At 43.0% G+C, this 18583-nt stretch overlaps 1 protein-coding gene across 9 annotated transcripts in view; it reads left to right on the forward strand.

Moving 5' to 3' along the window:
* The window catches only part of CMAH (cytidine monophospho-N-acetylneuraminic acid hydroxylase), a 144189-nt gene that overhangs the window by 97730 nt on the left and 27876 nt on the right, over positions 1 to 18583 (forward strand). For all 9 annotated transcript variants that reach the window (XM_045056981.1, XM_045056982.1, XM_011282051.4 and 6 more), the window contains 6 exon segments: positions 2258 to 2367; positions 3672 to 3862; positions 7889 to 8036; positions 8348 to 8429; positions 10061 to 10198; positions 12545 to 12680. In XM_045056981.1, the coding sequence (XP_044912916.1) occupies positions 2258 to 2367; positions 3672 to 3862; positions 7889 to 8036; positions 8348 to 8429; positions 10061 to 10198; positions 12545 to 12680 (805 nt within the window).

Genomic DNA, 18583 nt, shown 5'->3' on the forward strand with positions numbered 1-18583 from the left:
GTTCCTGGCACGCTACTGATATCGCAGAGAACAAACTCCAGCTCTCGTGGAGTCAATAATCTTGTAGGGGAGGCAGGCCAGAAGCAAACAAGATAAGAGTATGTGCAGTGACGCTAAGGGGTAGGAAGAAAAATAATGAGAGGTAGGGGGTTGGGGAGTGCTCTTTGAGATAGAGTGGTCAGAAAGGCTTCTCTGATAAGGTGACGGGTGAGCCCCAACGAAGCCAGGTGTGGGCAGTGCTGATACTGGGAGAGCCTTCCAGGGAGACCATCTACACAAGACGTCAGTCTGTCAGGGGCAGGGAGGGAGACTACCAGTACCTGGCCATGAAGATAAAGCTAGGGACACGAGTGAGAAAAACAGACTTTGGGGAGGTAATTCTTTAGGTGTCCAACTTCCTCTTTATTAGGGTCACTCGGGATGACCTTGAAAATTGAAGTTTGACAGCATGTCTAAGTCTTTGTTCACACCCCTGAGGAAAATCCTAAAATGCATCCTTTTTCATTTTATGGGTACTTTTTGCCTCAGTTTTTTTCCATAAGCAGTTGTCTTAAAGTGAGTGTAATTAATATTCATTTGGAAGGTGTGGAAAAGATTTCTTTTGTCTATATACTTTGAAGAAAGTGGGGAAAATGCTTGACTTTGAGGAGAGAGCAGTGTCACCATTTCCACACGGACCGCATTGGTCTAGGACCTTATTTGCTTTCATTTAGCAATTAATAGACTTGCTACCATTTGTTGGGATGCCTTGCGTCCTTGGAGGCAGCTAGGGTTGACAAGGAAAACACTGAAGAATGGAGTAGTCAAGTGAACTTGCTCGAGGTCACCCAGCTATGAAGCTAACAAGTGGGGAGAGTGAGGGTTCCAACCAAGCGAGGCCATCTGTCTTCGGAGACCGTGCCCGTCAGCAGTTTGCCACTGGCCTCCGAGACCACGGTGAGGGCCCTCAGATACAGTCCTCCCTTCCTCCAGTGGATTCTCCCCATGTGTCTCACAGCGTGGCCTTTCTAAAATTGAGTTCTGATTTTAATACTCCCTTGCCATAGCGGTTAGGTATTGCTTTCAGCTGTTGTAACAGAAAACCCAAGTCAGAGTGGCCTGGTCACACCGGGGGTTGTTTTTCTTATTCCGCAAGAAGCTGGAAAGCAGACAGTCCTGGGTATCATGGCCGTTTCAGAAGTTTATCAAGGAGCCAAGTTCCTTGTGTCTTCCTACTCTGCCATCCTTAGGATCTGGCTCTTTCCCTCAGCATCCCAAGATGGCTCCTGTTCCCTCAGGGGAAGCAACCACTTTCCGAACAAGAGAAGGGAAAGACGAAGGGCAACTAGTGTGCTTCCTTTGACTTTGTCCCTCTCTGTCAGGAAAATCAAAGTGTTCCCGGAAGCCCACTTGGGGACTTCTACTCACATCGCACTGACCAGAGCTATAGACACCGTATGTAGCACTATGTCGATGGCCACTCATAATTGCAAGGGGCCCTGGGAAATCATGATCTTTAGATGAGCATATCACCACTCCTAAAAAAAAAAAAAAAATTAGGATGCCAACAGTAAAAAAGAAGGGTGTAGGTCACCGGTAGGGTGTGCCACAATGGCTTAAAATTCATCATTGACCTCTCATTGCTGCCACATAATAAAATCCAAAGTCCTCCTTAGCATGCTGTCTAGGGTCCTCTATGATGTACCCTGGCCTCCCTGTCCATCCTGCCTGCCTCAGACACTGTGTTCCTGGGGCATAAACCACCAGTCCCTTTGTGAATATCAAGCTCACCCCTCCTCCACGCCTTTGTGTGTGCTGTTCAGTCACCCCTTTTCCTTCACATAATCCTATTTCTTTTGTCTACACCAAGTACCCAATCTTTCAAGTCTAGCTGGAGCACGATTTCCTATTAGAAATCTGCTTTGAGTCTTAACAACCAGATTAGGTCCTCCCTCTTGCACATTCCCATGGCACCTTGAACTCATCTGTATCATTCATTCATTTAATTGTAATGAAGTTGTTTGTGTGCATCTCTGTGACTCAGCTGAGGTCCCATGAGTCCCTTAAGTGCCATATGAACGAGGCAATGAATTGGCGTTGTCTGTCTCCAGCCCTTGTCTGGGCAGATATTGTTTGACACAAATGACTGTTGTGTCTTTTTTTGATTTCCCTTTGATTTTTGGTACTCTGTGTACCCGGGCCGTGCATTTCTATTCGAGCGATTGTTTTGTACAGTCGTGTTTGTTGTGAATACGTGTCTCTTCCCTTTTGGTTCCAGTTGTTGAAATGGATGAAGACAATGGACTTTTACTTCTAGAACTGAATCCTCCCAATCCCTGGGATTCAGAACCCAGATCTCCTGAACATTTGGCTTTTGGAGAAGTGCAGGTAAGGAAACATTAAAATTGTTATGTTCTTAAGAACAAAAATAAAACTAAGATGTCCATTTATGTGTGTGTATTATATATATATGTATATATATACACATATATATAATAAAGCTAAAATATATAAATGTGTATATATATATATATTTACATTCTATATTACCTCGAATATTCTGAGGGAGCTATTTAGGACATGAAATAAAGTTCTTCTGAACTCTTGAGCAAATGTTTTTAGGAACCTCCACAACTTGATAGGAATCGCAAGGAAATATATTCAGAAAAAAACCCAACGAAACAACAACAACAACAAAAATCCATGAGCAAACGAAGTTCCAAAGGAGAGTCATGCCAAACTATTGGAGAAAGTTCGGAAGTTACCTCTGATGCCAGATTGCTGTCGGATAAGATGGCCAGCTGCATATTTCTGTATTTTTCCCTTTTACGAACCTTCCTGTGTACTCTCCTAGCTTTAAAAGAGAGTTTCCTCCAGAGGAAACACTTTGACAGTTTGGGAGAGGTAATCAAAAATTTGTTTTTCTGGAATATTTGGGAAGCGTGTACTTATTTGAGGGAAAGGGAAACCCGTCGAGAAGTAGGCCCAGTGAAATGGAATGTGATCGCCTGCCTCCCCTCCCACTCCGCGCTGGCTTTCTACACCTTCTCTCTGCTTCTGGGTGTACTTCCTGTTTGCCGTGGATGTGCCGGACCGTGGGAAAGGACTGAGGAATTGAGCTGGAATCCTCCAGTCAACGCCTGTTTCTCTGTCATTGTTTATAGCTATTCTCAGAAGACCTCGACATCTTGAGTGTGGTAGCAGGTGATTTAGAAGAGGAATTCTTGCAAGCCACATGGCAAGCCACCCACCCAACCTCACCGGAGTCATTCATTCCTGTCCCTCTCCACAGCACTCTGGCATGTAAATCCCCAAGTGTCTGTCGCATCACCTCTAACTGCCTTTCCTCGTAAATGGTGCCCTGAAGGACTCGGCACAGAGGGCAGTCTGCGGCGCTGATTATAAGTGAGCATTTAGGAGCTAATTGAAATAGAGTAAAACTAGGTAGGTCAGTTGCTTTGCCACCTAAAACCAACCGGGAGAGTTTCTATCCTAACGAAGCAGCGACCAGTCACTGCGAGCTATGTTCCATCTGAAGTCTCTTGCTGAGTCTCCCTTGGGTCCTCTGTCCTGATCACGCTCAGGACAGGGTTCTCCGGCCAAGGGGTGTCGGCCAAGCGGCACAGACCCTTCGGCTCCCTGTTGCTGGCCGGGAAGGATTCCGTCACCTGAATCTCACTGTCTTCCAACAGATCACGTACCTCACCCACGCCTGCATGGACCTCAAGCTGGGAGACAAGAGGATGGTGTTTGACCCCTGGTTAACGGGTCCTGCGTTCGCCCGAGGCTGGTGGCTGCTGCACGAGCCTCCGTCTGATTGGCTGGAGAGGCTGTGCCAGGCAGACCTGATTTACATCAGTCACATGCACTCAGACCACCTGAGGTAATGAAGGGAGCGAGTGCGGCGGGAAAGGCCTAGCGCGGTTTCAGGGGCTTTTGCAATTTTGGAGGTAGGTGCAGCTGGGATGAGAAGAAGCGGACTCAGGTCAGCTGAATGCCGACATTGGCGTGGCCCGATTTCGGCAGCGCGTGCACACTTCATACTGCCGGGAGTGAGGAAGGCGCGTGGTGGGGAGGGGAGGGGGGCGCTGATAACCCTCTCTGCTTCCCACTTCCCCCTCTTGGGCCACTTGGTAGAAGTCTGCATCGAAGGATCACCAAAGCTGACTTCCTTTTTCAGTTCAACATTTATAGCAGGAGTCGGCACACATTTTCTGTACGGGCCAGAGTGTCGATGGTTTCGGCTGTACGAGCCGTGTGGTCACGGTCGCATCTGCTCACCACTGTGGCTGTGGTTCCAATGAAATCCTATTCATAGACAAGGACATGCGAATATCATACAGTTTTCATGTGTCACAAGGCATCATTGTCCTTTGGATGATCCCTTCGGCTATTTTCAAAAGGTCAAAACCATTCTTAGCTTGCGGGAACAGGTTGCTGCGGTTGGCCACCTGATTTGTAGCGCCCCGATAACCCCGAGCTCCCGGCTTTTTGCCCCTGAGTCAACCCGATCCAACACTTCATTGAAACCAGACCAGCATCACACACTGATAATGGGAACTGAAACTCCCCTCCCCCAGGAAATCAAAAAGGAAGAGAATTGTCGCTTATAAAGCCACACACATTTGCAAACGAACTATTTAGGAAAGAGGGAAGGCCATGGTCCCAATCTCTTGGTTAATTACAGGGTCGTTTTTGTTCTTCCTTGTTTTGAAGTTTGTATCACTGCTGCTGGGTCGCCCATCTAAACACGCAGCAGTGCCCACAGTGTTATAAAATGAAGCAACTTCAGCCTTTTTTCTCCTGTGAACCTCCGTGACAAAGTTCACGTGCAGGACATGCTTTGGTAGAAACGTCCGTGGTTAGGGACGATATGTTGGTTGCTGGTTGACTGGCCCCTGGATTTTCTACTCCAAGACATGAATATGCGCTCAGTTATTTATTTAGTTCTTTCAGGAAATGCTTTATAAATGTAATTAACTAGCTGAATAACAAGTTACCTGCCGGTCACTTACGAACTGGTGACAACCCAGTATGCGGGTGCGGTGATGAAAAATCTCCGTGTCCACTGCACGGCGCCTTTGTCCCACACCATGTGCGGAAGCTGCGGCCGCACACCTCCGAGTTTCTGAGAGCCCTGGGTTCATGCACCGTGTAACTGCCGTGCTGCGTGCGAGTTCTTTTGTGTAGCCTCTACAGAAAGAGCAGGGTTACCTACATGAGGTGATGGCTGCACAGTGCCCATTCCATGGCGCACTTGGCTTTCCTAAAACCTGGTTGGCGGTTTATTCAGGGGAGCACACGGAATTTGAGGGAAGGGGAGAAGTTTTCATGTCATTTCGTCCAGCTGTGCCCCAACCACAGTCCTAAAAAGCAATTTAGTTTTCATTTCAGGGGCTTGTGTAGGTGAATTTGTCAGGCGTTATGACACCAGTTCTCAACTAGAGTGTCACAGCACGCATGGCCATGAGGTCTACTGCAGGCAGGTTATCACTGAAGAGTTACTGAAGCTCGTCGGGGTCACTCCGTGGAGGCTGGTTCCTTGATAAACCCTTCCATTTGACTCTCGCCTAGTCAACTCATAATTTTTTTTTAATGTTTATTTATTTCTGAGACAGAGAGAGACAGAGCATGGGCAGGGGAGGGGCAGAGAGCGTGGGAGACACAGAATCCAAAGCAGGCTCCGGGCTCCGAGACGTCAGCACAGAGTCCGATGCGGGGCTCGAACTCAAAAACCGTGAGATCGTGACCTGAGCTGAAGTCGGTCGCTCAGTCGACTGAGCCACCCCGGCGCCCCTCGCCTAGTCAACTCTTAAACATGGGGGCCGTTTTCTCCCATTTTTTGTCTCACCTTTACTTGCTGAATAAAATCTCCTAATATCTATCAATGTAGTGTCATTAGGAATATGACAGATATCTGTGGGTTTTTTCTACACTATCCAGTTATGCTTTCCAGGTTAAATTGTAGGTGAGGAAGCCACTTCCAGATTAAAGAAACAATGACTTATTTTGTCTGTATATACCGTTCCGTAAATATAATTTTTATTTGAGCTAAAAACAAAAACAAGGGGGAAAGGCCAGTGCACTTTAGAGAGTCGTCTTTAGTCAAAGAAATGTGATTTCATTGTGTAAAGGGAGGGAGTATTGTAATAGATCATATTATTAATGGATGCCACTAAGAATTGTGAACAATGAAAAAAAATCAGAAAACAATAAAACATCCATTTTAGACTAATTTGTCCTAACCCCTAAAGTCCTTTAAAATAGAAGATTTGGGTGCTGAACCCAAAGATTGAAGGCACAAAGAATCTTTCACTTTTCAAATCCTTTGTTTTTAAGGAAGAAAATTTTCTGATTTCCCCCACCCCCAGATTCTGCTTTTTTGACTATCTCTTAACACAGTGCTGGAACTTAAATATTAGTACAGTTATGCATATTTTGCTTCTGCTTTTCCTGTGATTAAATAACCTATTTCCCCTGACATTGTACTCTGTACAAGGGTAATTTAAAAAAAAAAAAAATTTTTGGTATTTGTTTTTGAGAGAGAGAGCACAAGTCGGAGAGGGGCAGAGAGAGAAGGAGACACAGAATCCGAAGCAGGCTCCAGGCTCCAAGCTGTCAGCATGGAGCCCAACACAGGACTCGAACTCAGGAACTGTGAGATCATGACCTGAGCCAAAGTCGGACGCGTAACTGACTGAGCCACCCAGGCGCCCCTGTACAAGGGTGATTCTTAAACCAGACAGTACATTCATTAGAGTCTCGGATTGCCTTCCATTAGAGGAAGAGCTAGGCCTAGAATCTGAAAATGTGAATGTGAATACCACTTTGCTGTTTCTTAGTTGAATATGCCTGGATATGTTTCCTTGCTTATAAAAGCAAACGAAAAATTCAGAGGGTTTTTGGTAAGCATCAAACTACCATGTGAAAGTGCCTGACACCATGTTCGACATGTAGATACCTTGCCACTTATTTGTTTATTATTCATGTTTCTGCCACACCCCGCAGCGTACATAATTTTTTTAATATAATGATTGCTCAGCAAATGAAACTTGACTTAATCTATGTAGGTGTTCGAAAGCTACTTGGACGGTTCATGGTGAACTGAGTCGGGATTGCCACCAATGTTGAATGTCGTTTTCCTCTACACTAAATTTGACTCTCTTGTCCAACTGGAAACGGACTCCCTGTGAGGACAAAGAACTTATTCTATATACTGAGGTGTGGCTAACGACCTTTGAAAGTTGAAAAACTGCCCCAGGGTCTCCTTGTCTTGTGGACCAGGCCTTTCTCTTCCTGGGAGCTGCCACGTGGGGAATGAGGAAAAAAAAGAAAATCACAGAGGTCTTCCCCTACCAGCAACCTCTTCAGCATGACTTTTTCCACCTTCTACCTTCAGTTAGAACTACCCACAGCATTCATGTAGCAGATAGAATTTGCCCACCTGGTTGATGTACGTGCCATGGGGTATGGTCTGTTCTGACAAGGAAAAAGGAATCTTGTAGGAAATGCCCCTCACCTTTATACTCAGCTTTGAGGGAAAAAAGCCCTTCTTTTGGACTCTGATGAGAGTCTGTGTTTTCAATTTCTTTTCTTTAAATTTTTTTTTAAATGTTTATTTATTTTTGAGAGACAGAGACAGAGCATGAGCAGGGGAAGGGCAGAGAGCAGGAAGACACAGAATCGGAAGCAGGCTCCAGGCTCTGAGGTGTCAGCACAGAGCCCGACATGAGGCTCGAACTCACGAACCGGGAGATCATGACCTGAGCTGAAGTCAGGAGCTTAACCGACCGAGCCACCCAGGCGCCCCTCAATTTCTTCGTGATCAACATGTTGGTATAAGGAGCAAACTGTCTCTTCTACTAGGTGATCTTGTCACCTTTCAACCTTTCCATCCTTCTGATCCTAGTTACCCCACACTGAAGGAGCTGGCTGGGAGAAGACCGGATATTCCCATTTATGTTGGAAACACGGAAAGACCTGTATTTTGGAATCTGAATCAGAGCGGTGTCCAGTTGACCAATATCAATATAGTGCCATTCGGAATATGGCAGCAGGTCAGATATCTACGTTTTTTTCTATACTTCCCAGTTATGCTTTCTGGGTTGAATTTTAGGTGAGGAGGTCACTTGAAGATTAAAGAAACAATAGCCGATTTTTGTCTGTGCATAGCGTTCTGTAAATACCACCTTTATTTGAGCTAAGACATTTTTCCCCCATTTACCAGTGGTGTAACTCCATAGTACAGGATAATAATCTAGTTTTGGATGAAGGAGATTTCTTTCCAGAGAAGGTGACAGCTTTCTCGAATACTGAATTAGAAGCCAAACTGGCATACACAGTTGTTGCTTTTATTGTTAAATTCCAGGTAGACAAAAATCTTCGATTCATGATCTTGATGGATGGCGTTCATCCTGAGATGGACACTTGCATTATTGTGGAGTATAAAGGTACTTTCTTGCCCTCATCAATAACGAAAGAGAAAAATGCTCCTGGAAGGAAGAGTGATAACCATCTTCTACTATCTTCATTTCCCATGGAATAAAATGTATTCTGTCCTTGCTTTAGAACAGTGTGCTATCACTCAGATAATCTTTCCAAAGAACGTATTACCAGTAATGTTGTCTATGTAGTGAGAGGTGCAAAGCTTTTTCAGAAGGCAACAGATATTCTGTATATTGCATATAGTAATTTCATCAAACTGCCTTTATGGAATGTCTTACGTTTTGAGATTTTAATTCCAGTGCAGTTAACATACAGTGTTATATTAGCTTCAGGTGCAGAATTTAGTGATTCAACACTTCCATACATCACCCTATACTCATCACAGGTGCGCTCCTTAATTCCCATCACCCATTTCACCCATCCTCCCACCCATCTCCCCTCTGGTAACCAGGTTTGTTCTCTATAGTTAAGAGTCTGTTTCTTGGTTTCTCTCTCTCTCTCTCTCTCTTTTCCTTTGCTCATTTGTTCTGTTTCTTAAATTCCACATATGAGTTAAGTCATATGGTATTTGTCTTTCTCTGATTGACTTATTTTGCCTAGCATTATACTCTCTAGCTCCATCCATCATTGCAAATGGCAAGATTTCATTCTTTTTTTATGGCTGAATAATATTCCACTGTATGTTACACATTCATGAGTCGATGGACATTTGGGCTGCTTCCATAGTTTGGCTATTGTAGATAATGCTGCAATAAACATAGGGGTGCATGTATCCCTTTGAATTAGTGTTTTTTTGTATTTTGGGGGTACATACCCAGTAGTGCTGTTACTGGATAATAAAGTAATTATATTTTTAGCTTTTTAAGGAGCCCTTGTACTGTTTTCCACAATGGCTACACTACTTTGCATTCCCACCAACAGCACAGGAGGGTTCCCCTTTCTCCAAATCCTCGCCAACACTTATGGTTTCGTGTGTGTGTGTGTTTAAGTTTATTCATTTATATAAACTTACATGTTATAAGTTTATAATCTCTACACTTGGCATGGGGCTCGAACTCATAACACCAAGATCATGAGCCACATGCTTCTCCAACTGAGCCAGCCAGGCACCCCTCTTGTGTTTTTTATTTTAGCCATTCTGATAAATGTCTTATTATCTGTTGAAATATTATCGTGTAATCTAATCATGCACTTCTGCCTTTCATGTGGGAAGATGGCTTTACTGCCCTAACAATCATTGAATGGAATTTGTGGAAGGTTGAGATTTCTGTTGATCCCATCATGCTTCCTCTGCATTCTTTGGGCTCAACATCTAGAGATAATTGACTGAGGAAGTAATCTGTCTGTGATCCTGGAGTGAAATCAAGCTAATTGTCCTCATGGGACATCCAGAACCCACCAAATAAAATCAAATAGGATGAATTTATTTGCTTGAAACTTAAAAACAAAAATGCTATTGAAGATTTTAGGTTTTCAAATCTTCCTCACCTTTTTCCTTGGATAGAAGTAATTCTTCTCTGATCAAATGAGTCACATTAAACAGACATACATGGGAGACTTTGTTGGCTTGGGAATTCAAACTGTATGATGTTCAAGATTTCACCCTGAAAACCCATCCCACTTTATTTTTCCACAGGTCATAAGATACTTAATACAGTGGACTGCACCAGACCCAATGGGGGAAGGTTGCCTGAGAAGGTTGCTCTAATGATGAGTGATTTTGCTGGAGGAGCATCAGGCTTTCCAATGACTTTCAGTGGTGGAAAATTTACCGGTAATATTTTATATCAGAGCGATGCCAAAGAGAGGCATGGTGCTTTGTTAAATGCTGTGAGAATAAACACAAAGATAATTAAGATATGGTTAAACTCCCCACAAGAAGTTTACAGTCTTAACTGGGAAACCAGACTTGCAAAGCACGGACAGACAAACTAACGTTTCCAGCTCGAAATATGATGATGGAGCATGAAAGAAACATTAAGGCTATTAGGGTACATCTGAGGAATAGTCAAGAAAAAAAATCATTTGGATCATTTTGATTCATGGTGTAGACCATAGAGCAGGGCAGGAAAGGTCCAACATTGGTAATCCAGACTTCAGTGTTCTTGGAAGGCAGTTCAGAGTAGAGTGTGTGCCACTTGACGTAGGCGTATCCCCTAGGCCCCATGGAATGCTCATACGCGGGAGGAGTGCCGTCACTACAGGTGACGTTGCGGGGGTTAGGGAGCAGGGGCCATGGGGAGATGTCGGTCAAAGGTCCACCCTTCCAGTTATAAGAGGAGTGAATTCTGAGGATGTAGCGTGCGGCGTGGTGCCGCACTGATCGTTAACAGTGTCGTTTTATACACTGAAGAGCTGCTGGGAGAAAAGGTCCCAGAGGTTTTCACCGAACACACAAATGGTAATTATGTGAGGTGATGGAGGTGTTAACTAACCTCCTTGTGATCATCATTTTGCAATACAGACGCGTATCAGATCCTCACGTTGCATACCTTAAACTTCTACAATGTTATATGTCAACTGTGTCTCAAAGCTAGGGGGAGAAAAGCGTAGGGTCCAAGGCAAGGCCTCTTCTGCTCTGAGTCTAGGGGTGGTACTGGGTTGGGATGGGAGAAAGTGTGTAAGTGGTATCCTCAATGCTGACACTGTAAGTGTGCAATATATGTCTACTTAGTAAATTAACGTTTGGTACATGATCTCTAGCAATGCGGCAGAAATATTACTTGCAGTCTGAAGAAAGCTTCTGTTCGGTTCCTTCCTTTCTTCCATAGGTCTGTATTCATTGCCCACCAGGGTGCAAAACCACGTGAGAGAGGAAGGTGCCTGTCTTAGGGAGTTAACTGGGGAGGCAAAATATGCCCATTAAAGGTTAGCTAGAATGATCCCATTCCCGTGTGAACATGTGTATGTGTATGTGAATGAATACATGCACCCATTTCTAAAAAGGTCTGGAGTATACGAGTGCTGGTACATCTGGGTTATGGGTCACTCATTTCTCTGTGTCCTTATCTGTGTTTATCAAATTCAGTAGTGATAACAATAGGAACAACTCCCTGATGCGGTGCCCTGCATGCTCTGGCCCTGCCTGATTCCCCCGCTTCCTTTCCTGCCTGTCTCCCGTTGCTTGCTATAGATCAGTCCACACCGACCTATCATTCATTCCCCAGTCGCAATACACCAAGTGCGTTCCTGCCCTGGGCCTTTGTATTTGCCCTTCCGACCCCCTGGAGTTCTTTTGCCCCTGATCACGTGGTCAGCACCTTCTATGTCTGTGTCTGGGTTTTATGACTCCAATGTCACCTTCGCCAACGGCTCTGTCTGACAATGCCCCTCTACCCCAGCCACTGTGCCCCTTGTCCTGGTTTACTTTCTTCCTAGCTCATCGCTCTTTGAAATGACCTTATTTATGTCCTTGTTCATTATTTGCTTCTCTCACTAGAATAAATACTCCATGAGAGCAGGGGCCTGCTTTATCTTTTCACCACTGGACTCTCAGCACCTAGAACTGTCTGGCACGCAGTAGGTTCTCATTAAAAAAATTGGATGGGTGAGTGAGCGAGTGAACAGAGAAACAACCTGTGGGGTAGGGGTGACGACCCACTCACAGAAGAGGGAATAGACTTAATGCACCTGGGGGAGCTGTGTTTTCATCCTCAGTCTTAACTGACTCCAGCATTCATGCTGTCAACCGCTGTGCACCTGCTGGAGCATGAGGGACACACGTTGCTTTTATAATCTACCAAAATGATAAAGTCATGTCCATGTTAGAAAAGGGTTAACGCATACAGGAATTACAGCACCCTTAGAATGTGCATGCACACAAAGGACAGCCATGCATGCTGCCCTTTGTCTTCAGCTAGGGTCCCAGTGAGTTGCCATAGACAAGGAGAGAGTTCAGTGTCTTTGGCTGGTTTGGTAACATTTTCCTAGTAATAAGTTGAAATTTTCAAAGTAAAGCGTTTGGGGGCAGAGAGCACTTTTCACTCATGACACAGAGCTTTGTTCTGTTCCATGTTAGTCTATCAATTTTATCTCCAGAAAGAGTTCTGCTTTACCAGAACTTCTGTTTTTCTGTGATTTCTGAACTGGGGAGATTCTAACCCAAGCCCTGTCATTGCAGAGGAATGGAAAGCCCAATTCATTAAAGCAGAGAGGAAGAAGCTCTTGAACTACAAGGCCCGGCTGGTGAAGGACCTACAACCCCGAATTTATTGCCCCTTTGCTGGGTATTTTGTGGAATCTCACCCATCAGACAAGTATGGCTGGACGTTTGGTACCACATTTTTATGCCTAAGTTAATGTATGCTGGATGAGTTGTTTAGCTGGGAATCAACACGAAATGGGAATGAGTGAGTAGGAGCAGTCTAGAACTTGCTTCATAGGCTGCCTGAGAACACAGAGCATGAATAAAAGCCGTGCTTGGCAGCTAGAATCCATTCAGAGAGATTGTCTCTGAAAGGATCCTGGAAAGGGTGAAGGCAACGGCTGTGGGCTGAGTACATGCCAGGAACTAACCTAGGACTTTTAGCCACGCCATTCGAATCCATCTTCCCAGGGATGCTGTGGGGTCGGTACTATTACACCATTTTTGCGATAGGGAATCCAACTCAGAGAGGCATGGGACTTGCACAGCCGGGCTGTTGGAAATGCTGGAGTTGAGAAGTGAACTCTGGTGTGCCCGGTGCCAAAGCTCTCTTCTCTTCACCACGCGGTGGCCCAGAGTAGAGAAGCGTGTCCCCGTCACATTGAAGCTCCCTTCTCATTCTGGGGTATGCGAAATGGTTGGCGATTATAACTCTTGGTCTGGTTTTTCAACTGTGTTTTTGGAGGTCGGTGGAGTTTCTTTGAGAATGTTATTTAAATGTTGGGTCTTCAGTTTAACGGTGCAAGAATGATAGTCATTCATGTCAGTACTGGGTCTTGAGCAAAATTCACTTGTTATAGTCACTTTGATACCAGGTCATCTTTGAAAGAGTCAGCAGCTGACTTTTAATAAACTTTCTCTCAAATAGGAATATCTATCCCAGGGGGCTTTCAGATTTAAGGAACATTGTTTTTCGTGCATCTTAACCGCTGTCTTTAGATCGGATTGTCCTTCCTGGGAACTTGACTACTACCAGATGCCTGAGCTGGAGAAATGCTTTTTCTTTTCTCTCAAAACATAGACCCTTTGATAAGAAGGAAACGTCCAAAATTTCCTATGAATTCCTAAAAGTTTAACTAAACATTTGCAAGATCATTAATGTCCTTTGAGACATCGATTGGAGCTGCTAGGGCTGAGTTGTCCAATATAGTAACTACCCGCCATGCGTGGCTATGAGCACTTTTAAAGTGGCCTTGGTGCAGTTGAGGATTATAGAAGTTGGCGTCGATGGATCGATTGGGTTTGAATTATTTTTTCTATGCACCGATACGGTGTTGTAATGTGTTTTGTTGAATATGTTACGTAGAGAGCTCGTTTCACAGCGATACTTGTGTTCATTGTACTTGGAAATTCGATTGAACTAGTTACTATGTTACAATATATTTAACGTATTTTTCTAGCTTAAGGAAAAGATCTTAAGGGAAATAGGAACACGTTTGAACACGAGTTCAAGCCTCACGTTGAGCGTAAAGCCTACTTAAAAAAAAAAAAGTGCAAATTTTTCCTGAAACAAAAAGAATGCTTGCCAAACGTTCAGGAATCATAGACAGAATCTGGCATCGTGACTAACATTTCTCTGATATTATACTGCATACGAACAAGCTACATTTAAAGCTCCAGGGAGAGGAAACATGTATTTGTGACTTAGTCATACAGGTTGAATGTTATATTGAAGTTGAATCTTTTTCTAATACAATTCAATAATGATTTTACACATTTTCTAACATGAATCAATATGCAGAAGACGTTATTTGTAATTGGCGGGAGTATATAAACTGCAAAAATTACAAACCAAATTTGAACAATGCTTTGTTACTGTTTATAATTTGCCACTGCTTTTCAATTTATGCATTACCCTCTTTGAATTCAGTGTCAATACTAATGAGTTTACCCAAGAGTTATTGAATTTACTAAACTTGGGCAGTAAACTTGGGTAGTTTGGAAACAAATCCATTTTGCTTCAAAGTCAAATCAGTTCTTCCCAAGAAAGATGAAGCAGTTTTATCAACGTACATGTGAGTATTACATGAAAAAATATTTTTGGTGCTTGATTCACTTACTGAAAAACTTTTAAGCATGTTTGGAATAACTTGAACAAGCGAATCTACTCTTTCAACTGTAAGTATTATGAAATTTAAATGTTGATAAAGTTTCTTGATGAAAAGTTAGTATTTGAATTGAGATGTACTCTGATCAAGATGTGTCCCATTGAGAAGTACTGTAATTACTGCGGCTAGAGAAATACCGTTTATTTTTCTAGTCCTCAATTGTGTTTTCTATAAGGAAGGTCTATGTACTTGAAATGTTACTGTGCTTCCCCACTAAGCAGCTATATCAGTTACGTTTTTAAACTTAAAAAGAAACCCAGATGTACTTTTTCCCTAAGAACTTCTCACTTTGAAGGAGCATAGCCCTTATAAGAAATCTTTTGGAATCTCTGGATAAGCCTAGATATAAATCAAAGAATGTGTTCATGGATAAACATACACACCTTTTAAAACTGCGTATGTCAAAAGCAATCTTATCACAAGAAACAGCGCCAAAGTAGGAATGAAATTTAGGAGCCTTTGGTAACACAGGAGACATGCCCATCTATTAGCCCTATTGATGCATGTTTAATCTGAGGGACAGAGGATAGACGTGAGTTGAATTAACGGAGGTAGACAGCAAATGAAGGACTTAGGGAACCAGGGAAGGGTTGTCGGTGTCGAGTGAAACTTACACAGAACCAAGGGAATGAGCATCTCCAATACTGCTGGCAGTTGATAGCCCTCAGAAACTCCCCTCAGGTTTTCCCTAAATTCTTTAGTTTTCTAAAGAAAATAGAGTGATCAGTAGATAACTCTGTCTCACACTCAGTCTTGGTATAGAGCTACATGGCCATCAGTTAATGTAACCAAAACAAACTTCCCAGTACCTACTATGGTGGACATAGCACAAAGATTTCACTTGAATGGCGCTAAGATTCAACGTAGTTAAGAACCAGGATAGCCATCAGAACACACACCAGTTAATGCTGGATCAGGTCCTGAAGGCTCCGCTCCCACAAGCTTTAATCTTCTAACTGATGGAACTGAGAGAGAGAGCCAGGAGGTCTCGGGGTAGCAAAGGAGACACTCAGGAACTCAGAGAAGCAGCTTTTAACCAGCTGACACAGAACTACTTCAACAGTTTCACAGCCGCTGTGCCTACCAGCTAAAGGGTATCTGTTCCTTAAGGTAATGGAGAAAGGAGTGGGGAAGAGAACCCGCTGTCATCCACAGCTGTCACGCCACATGGAAATACCTGAGGACTGAGAGATGGACTGTGGTAATGCTTGCCATATTGTCACATAACTCACTGTCTTGGGCAATGGTGGACATAGGTTCAAAGATACAAAGAGAAAGCATTTCTAAGTCCAAGAGAGTCCGTTGAAGAAGATTAAAACAGGTTATTCTACTGCTTACATATTCTTAGTTACGGTCACTCAGGTAAACAGTATCACCTCAGCGGCAGTATTTGCCACGTGACACCGTGGAAAGTTGTGAAAGCCAGGCCAGCGATGAAGTATTGTAGAAGCTTCAGTTAAAAAAGAAGAAGGAGAAGAACAGAGCATTTCCTTATTTGGCTTAAATAAACATGTTTCCTGTCAAAGCTTGTGGCCTGAATGCAGATAAATGGCATCCTTTGAGCTGATCTTGTAGTCTAAGGTGTGACCACAGAAGAGGAACCAGACAAGGTAATGGACATTTTAAGTGTCTTAAACTTTAAGCTAAATTTGAGAAGGAAAGACTTCCTGATGGCACCCACAAAGGCATCCCTACCTGAGAAGTTAAGAATGGAGTTGCCCTCCAGACTTAGGTTGGATCGGAAGGGGAAGGAGATGGTCTGTACCTGTGGAAAAACAGAGATTCAGGCAGAGAAAAATAATGCTTTAAACATAGAGGAAAATTCAAGTAACTGTGGGTTCCTAATCATAAACCACAGAAACCAGCAGGTAGTAGAAAAGCATTTTTAAGGTGCTTAAAGAAAAGAACTGTCAACCCAGACTATATCCAGTGAAAATACCCTTCAGAAATGAAGGTAAAATAAAGACCTTTTCAGATGATCCAAAATGAAGATCATTCATTACCAGCAGACCTACTTTAAAAGAAATGCTAAAGAGGGGCACCTGGGTGGCTCAGTCGGTTGAGCGTCTGACTTTGGCTCAAGTCATGATCTCCAAGTTCCTGGGTTTGAGCCCCACATGGGGCTCTGTGCTGACAGCTCAGAGCCTGGAGCCTGCTTCAGATTCTGTGTCTCCCACTCTGTCTGTCCCTTTCCTGCTCACACTATCTCTCTCTCTCTATGAAAAAATGAATAAACATGAAAAGAAAATGCTACAGAAGGTTCTTTAGAGGAAAGGAAGATGGAACTAAAGAGAAACTTGGAATTTCAAGAATGAGAGAGAGAGCTACAGAAATGGTAATAACTGTCTGCTCATTAAGACATTTTTTCCTAAGTTCTTTAAAAAAAAGTGTTAACCAGTTGAAAGCAACAATTATAACATGGTCTGATGGGGTTTTCAATGTATGCCGGTGTGATACATAAGACAACATTAACATAAAGGGCCCTGTGTAGTGGAAAGTTTTCGACATTCTACCATAAGCGCTACAACATTTTTAAGTAGACTGGAAAGTTAAGTATGTTAATTGCAATCCCCAGAGCAGCAACTATAAAAATCACACAGGGGCTCCCGGGTGGCTCAGTCCGTTGAGCATCCAACTTCGGCTCAGGTCATGATCTCACAGTTTGTGAGTTGGAGCCCCATGTCAGGCTCTGTACTGACAGCTCAGAGCCTGGAGTCTGCTTCGGATTCTGTGTCCCTCTCTCTCTCTCTCTCTCTGCCCCTTCCTCGCTCATGCTGTCTCTCAAGAATAAATAAAACATTAAAAAAAATTTTAAATCATACAAAGAAATGTCATCAAAAACTCAATGGGATCAACAAATTCAGTTAAGCTGCAGGATACAAAATGAACATACAAAATCAGGGTTTTTGTATACTAATGACAAATTATCTGAAAAAGACATTAAGCAATAATATCAATAGCACTGAAAATAAAATATTTAAGAGTAAATTTAGGCAAGGAGGTGAAAGATCTCTACACTGAAAATATAACACGTTGATGAAAGAAATCAAAGAAGATACAAATAAATGGAAAGATAATCTGTGTTCATGGATTGGAGGAATTAATATTGTCAAAGTGTCCATACTACCCAGTGTCATCCCTATCAAGATTCCACAGGCATTTTTTACAGACATAGAAAAAATAATCCTAATATTTGTACGGACCCACAAAAGACCCCAAATATCCAAAGCAGCCCTTAAAAAGAAGAACAAAGCAAGAGACATCATACTTCCTGATTCCAAGCTATATTATAAAGCTACAGTAATCAAAACAGTATGGTATTGGCATTAAAAACAGACACATAGGCCAGTGGAACAGAATCAAGACCTGAGAAATAAACATTTTGACAAGGGAGCTAAGAATATTCACTGGGGAAAAGACACTCTTCATTAAACGGTCCTGGTAAAATTGGATAGTCACATGTAAAAGAATGAAACTAGACCCCTGTGTGGCACCATTCACAAAAATTAATTCAAAATATATTAAAGAGTTACATGTAAGACCTGAGACCATAAAACTCCTAGAAGAAAACATAGGCAGTAACCTCCTTGACATGGGGCTTGGAGATGATTTTTGGATTTGACAACAAAAGCAAGGACAACAAAAACAAAAATAAACAAATGAGACTATATTTAAAAAGCTTTTGCACAGCAAAGGAAGTCATAAGCAAAATGAAAAGGCAACCTATGGAGCAGGAGAAAGTATTTGCAAACCATAGATTTCATAAGGGGATAATACCCAAAATATATAAAGAAGTCCTACAACTCAACAGCAGAAAATAATCCAATTTCAAAACAAGTAAAGGACCTGAATAGACATTTTTCCAAAGAAGACATTCAGATGGGCAACAGGTATGTGAAAAGGTGCT

This window comes from Felis catus, chromosome B2, assembly GCF_018350175.1.
Source record: "Felis catus isolate Fca126 chromosome B2, F.catus_Fca126_mat1.0, whole genome shotgun sequence".
In the NCBI taxonomy this organism is placed as follows: Eukaryota; Metazoa; Chordata; class Mammalia; order Carnivora; family Felidae; genus Felis; species Felis catus.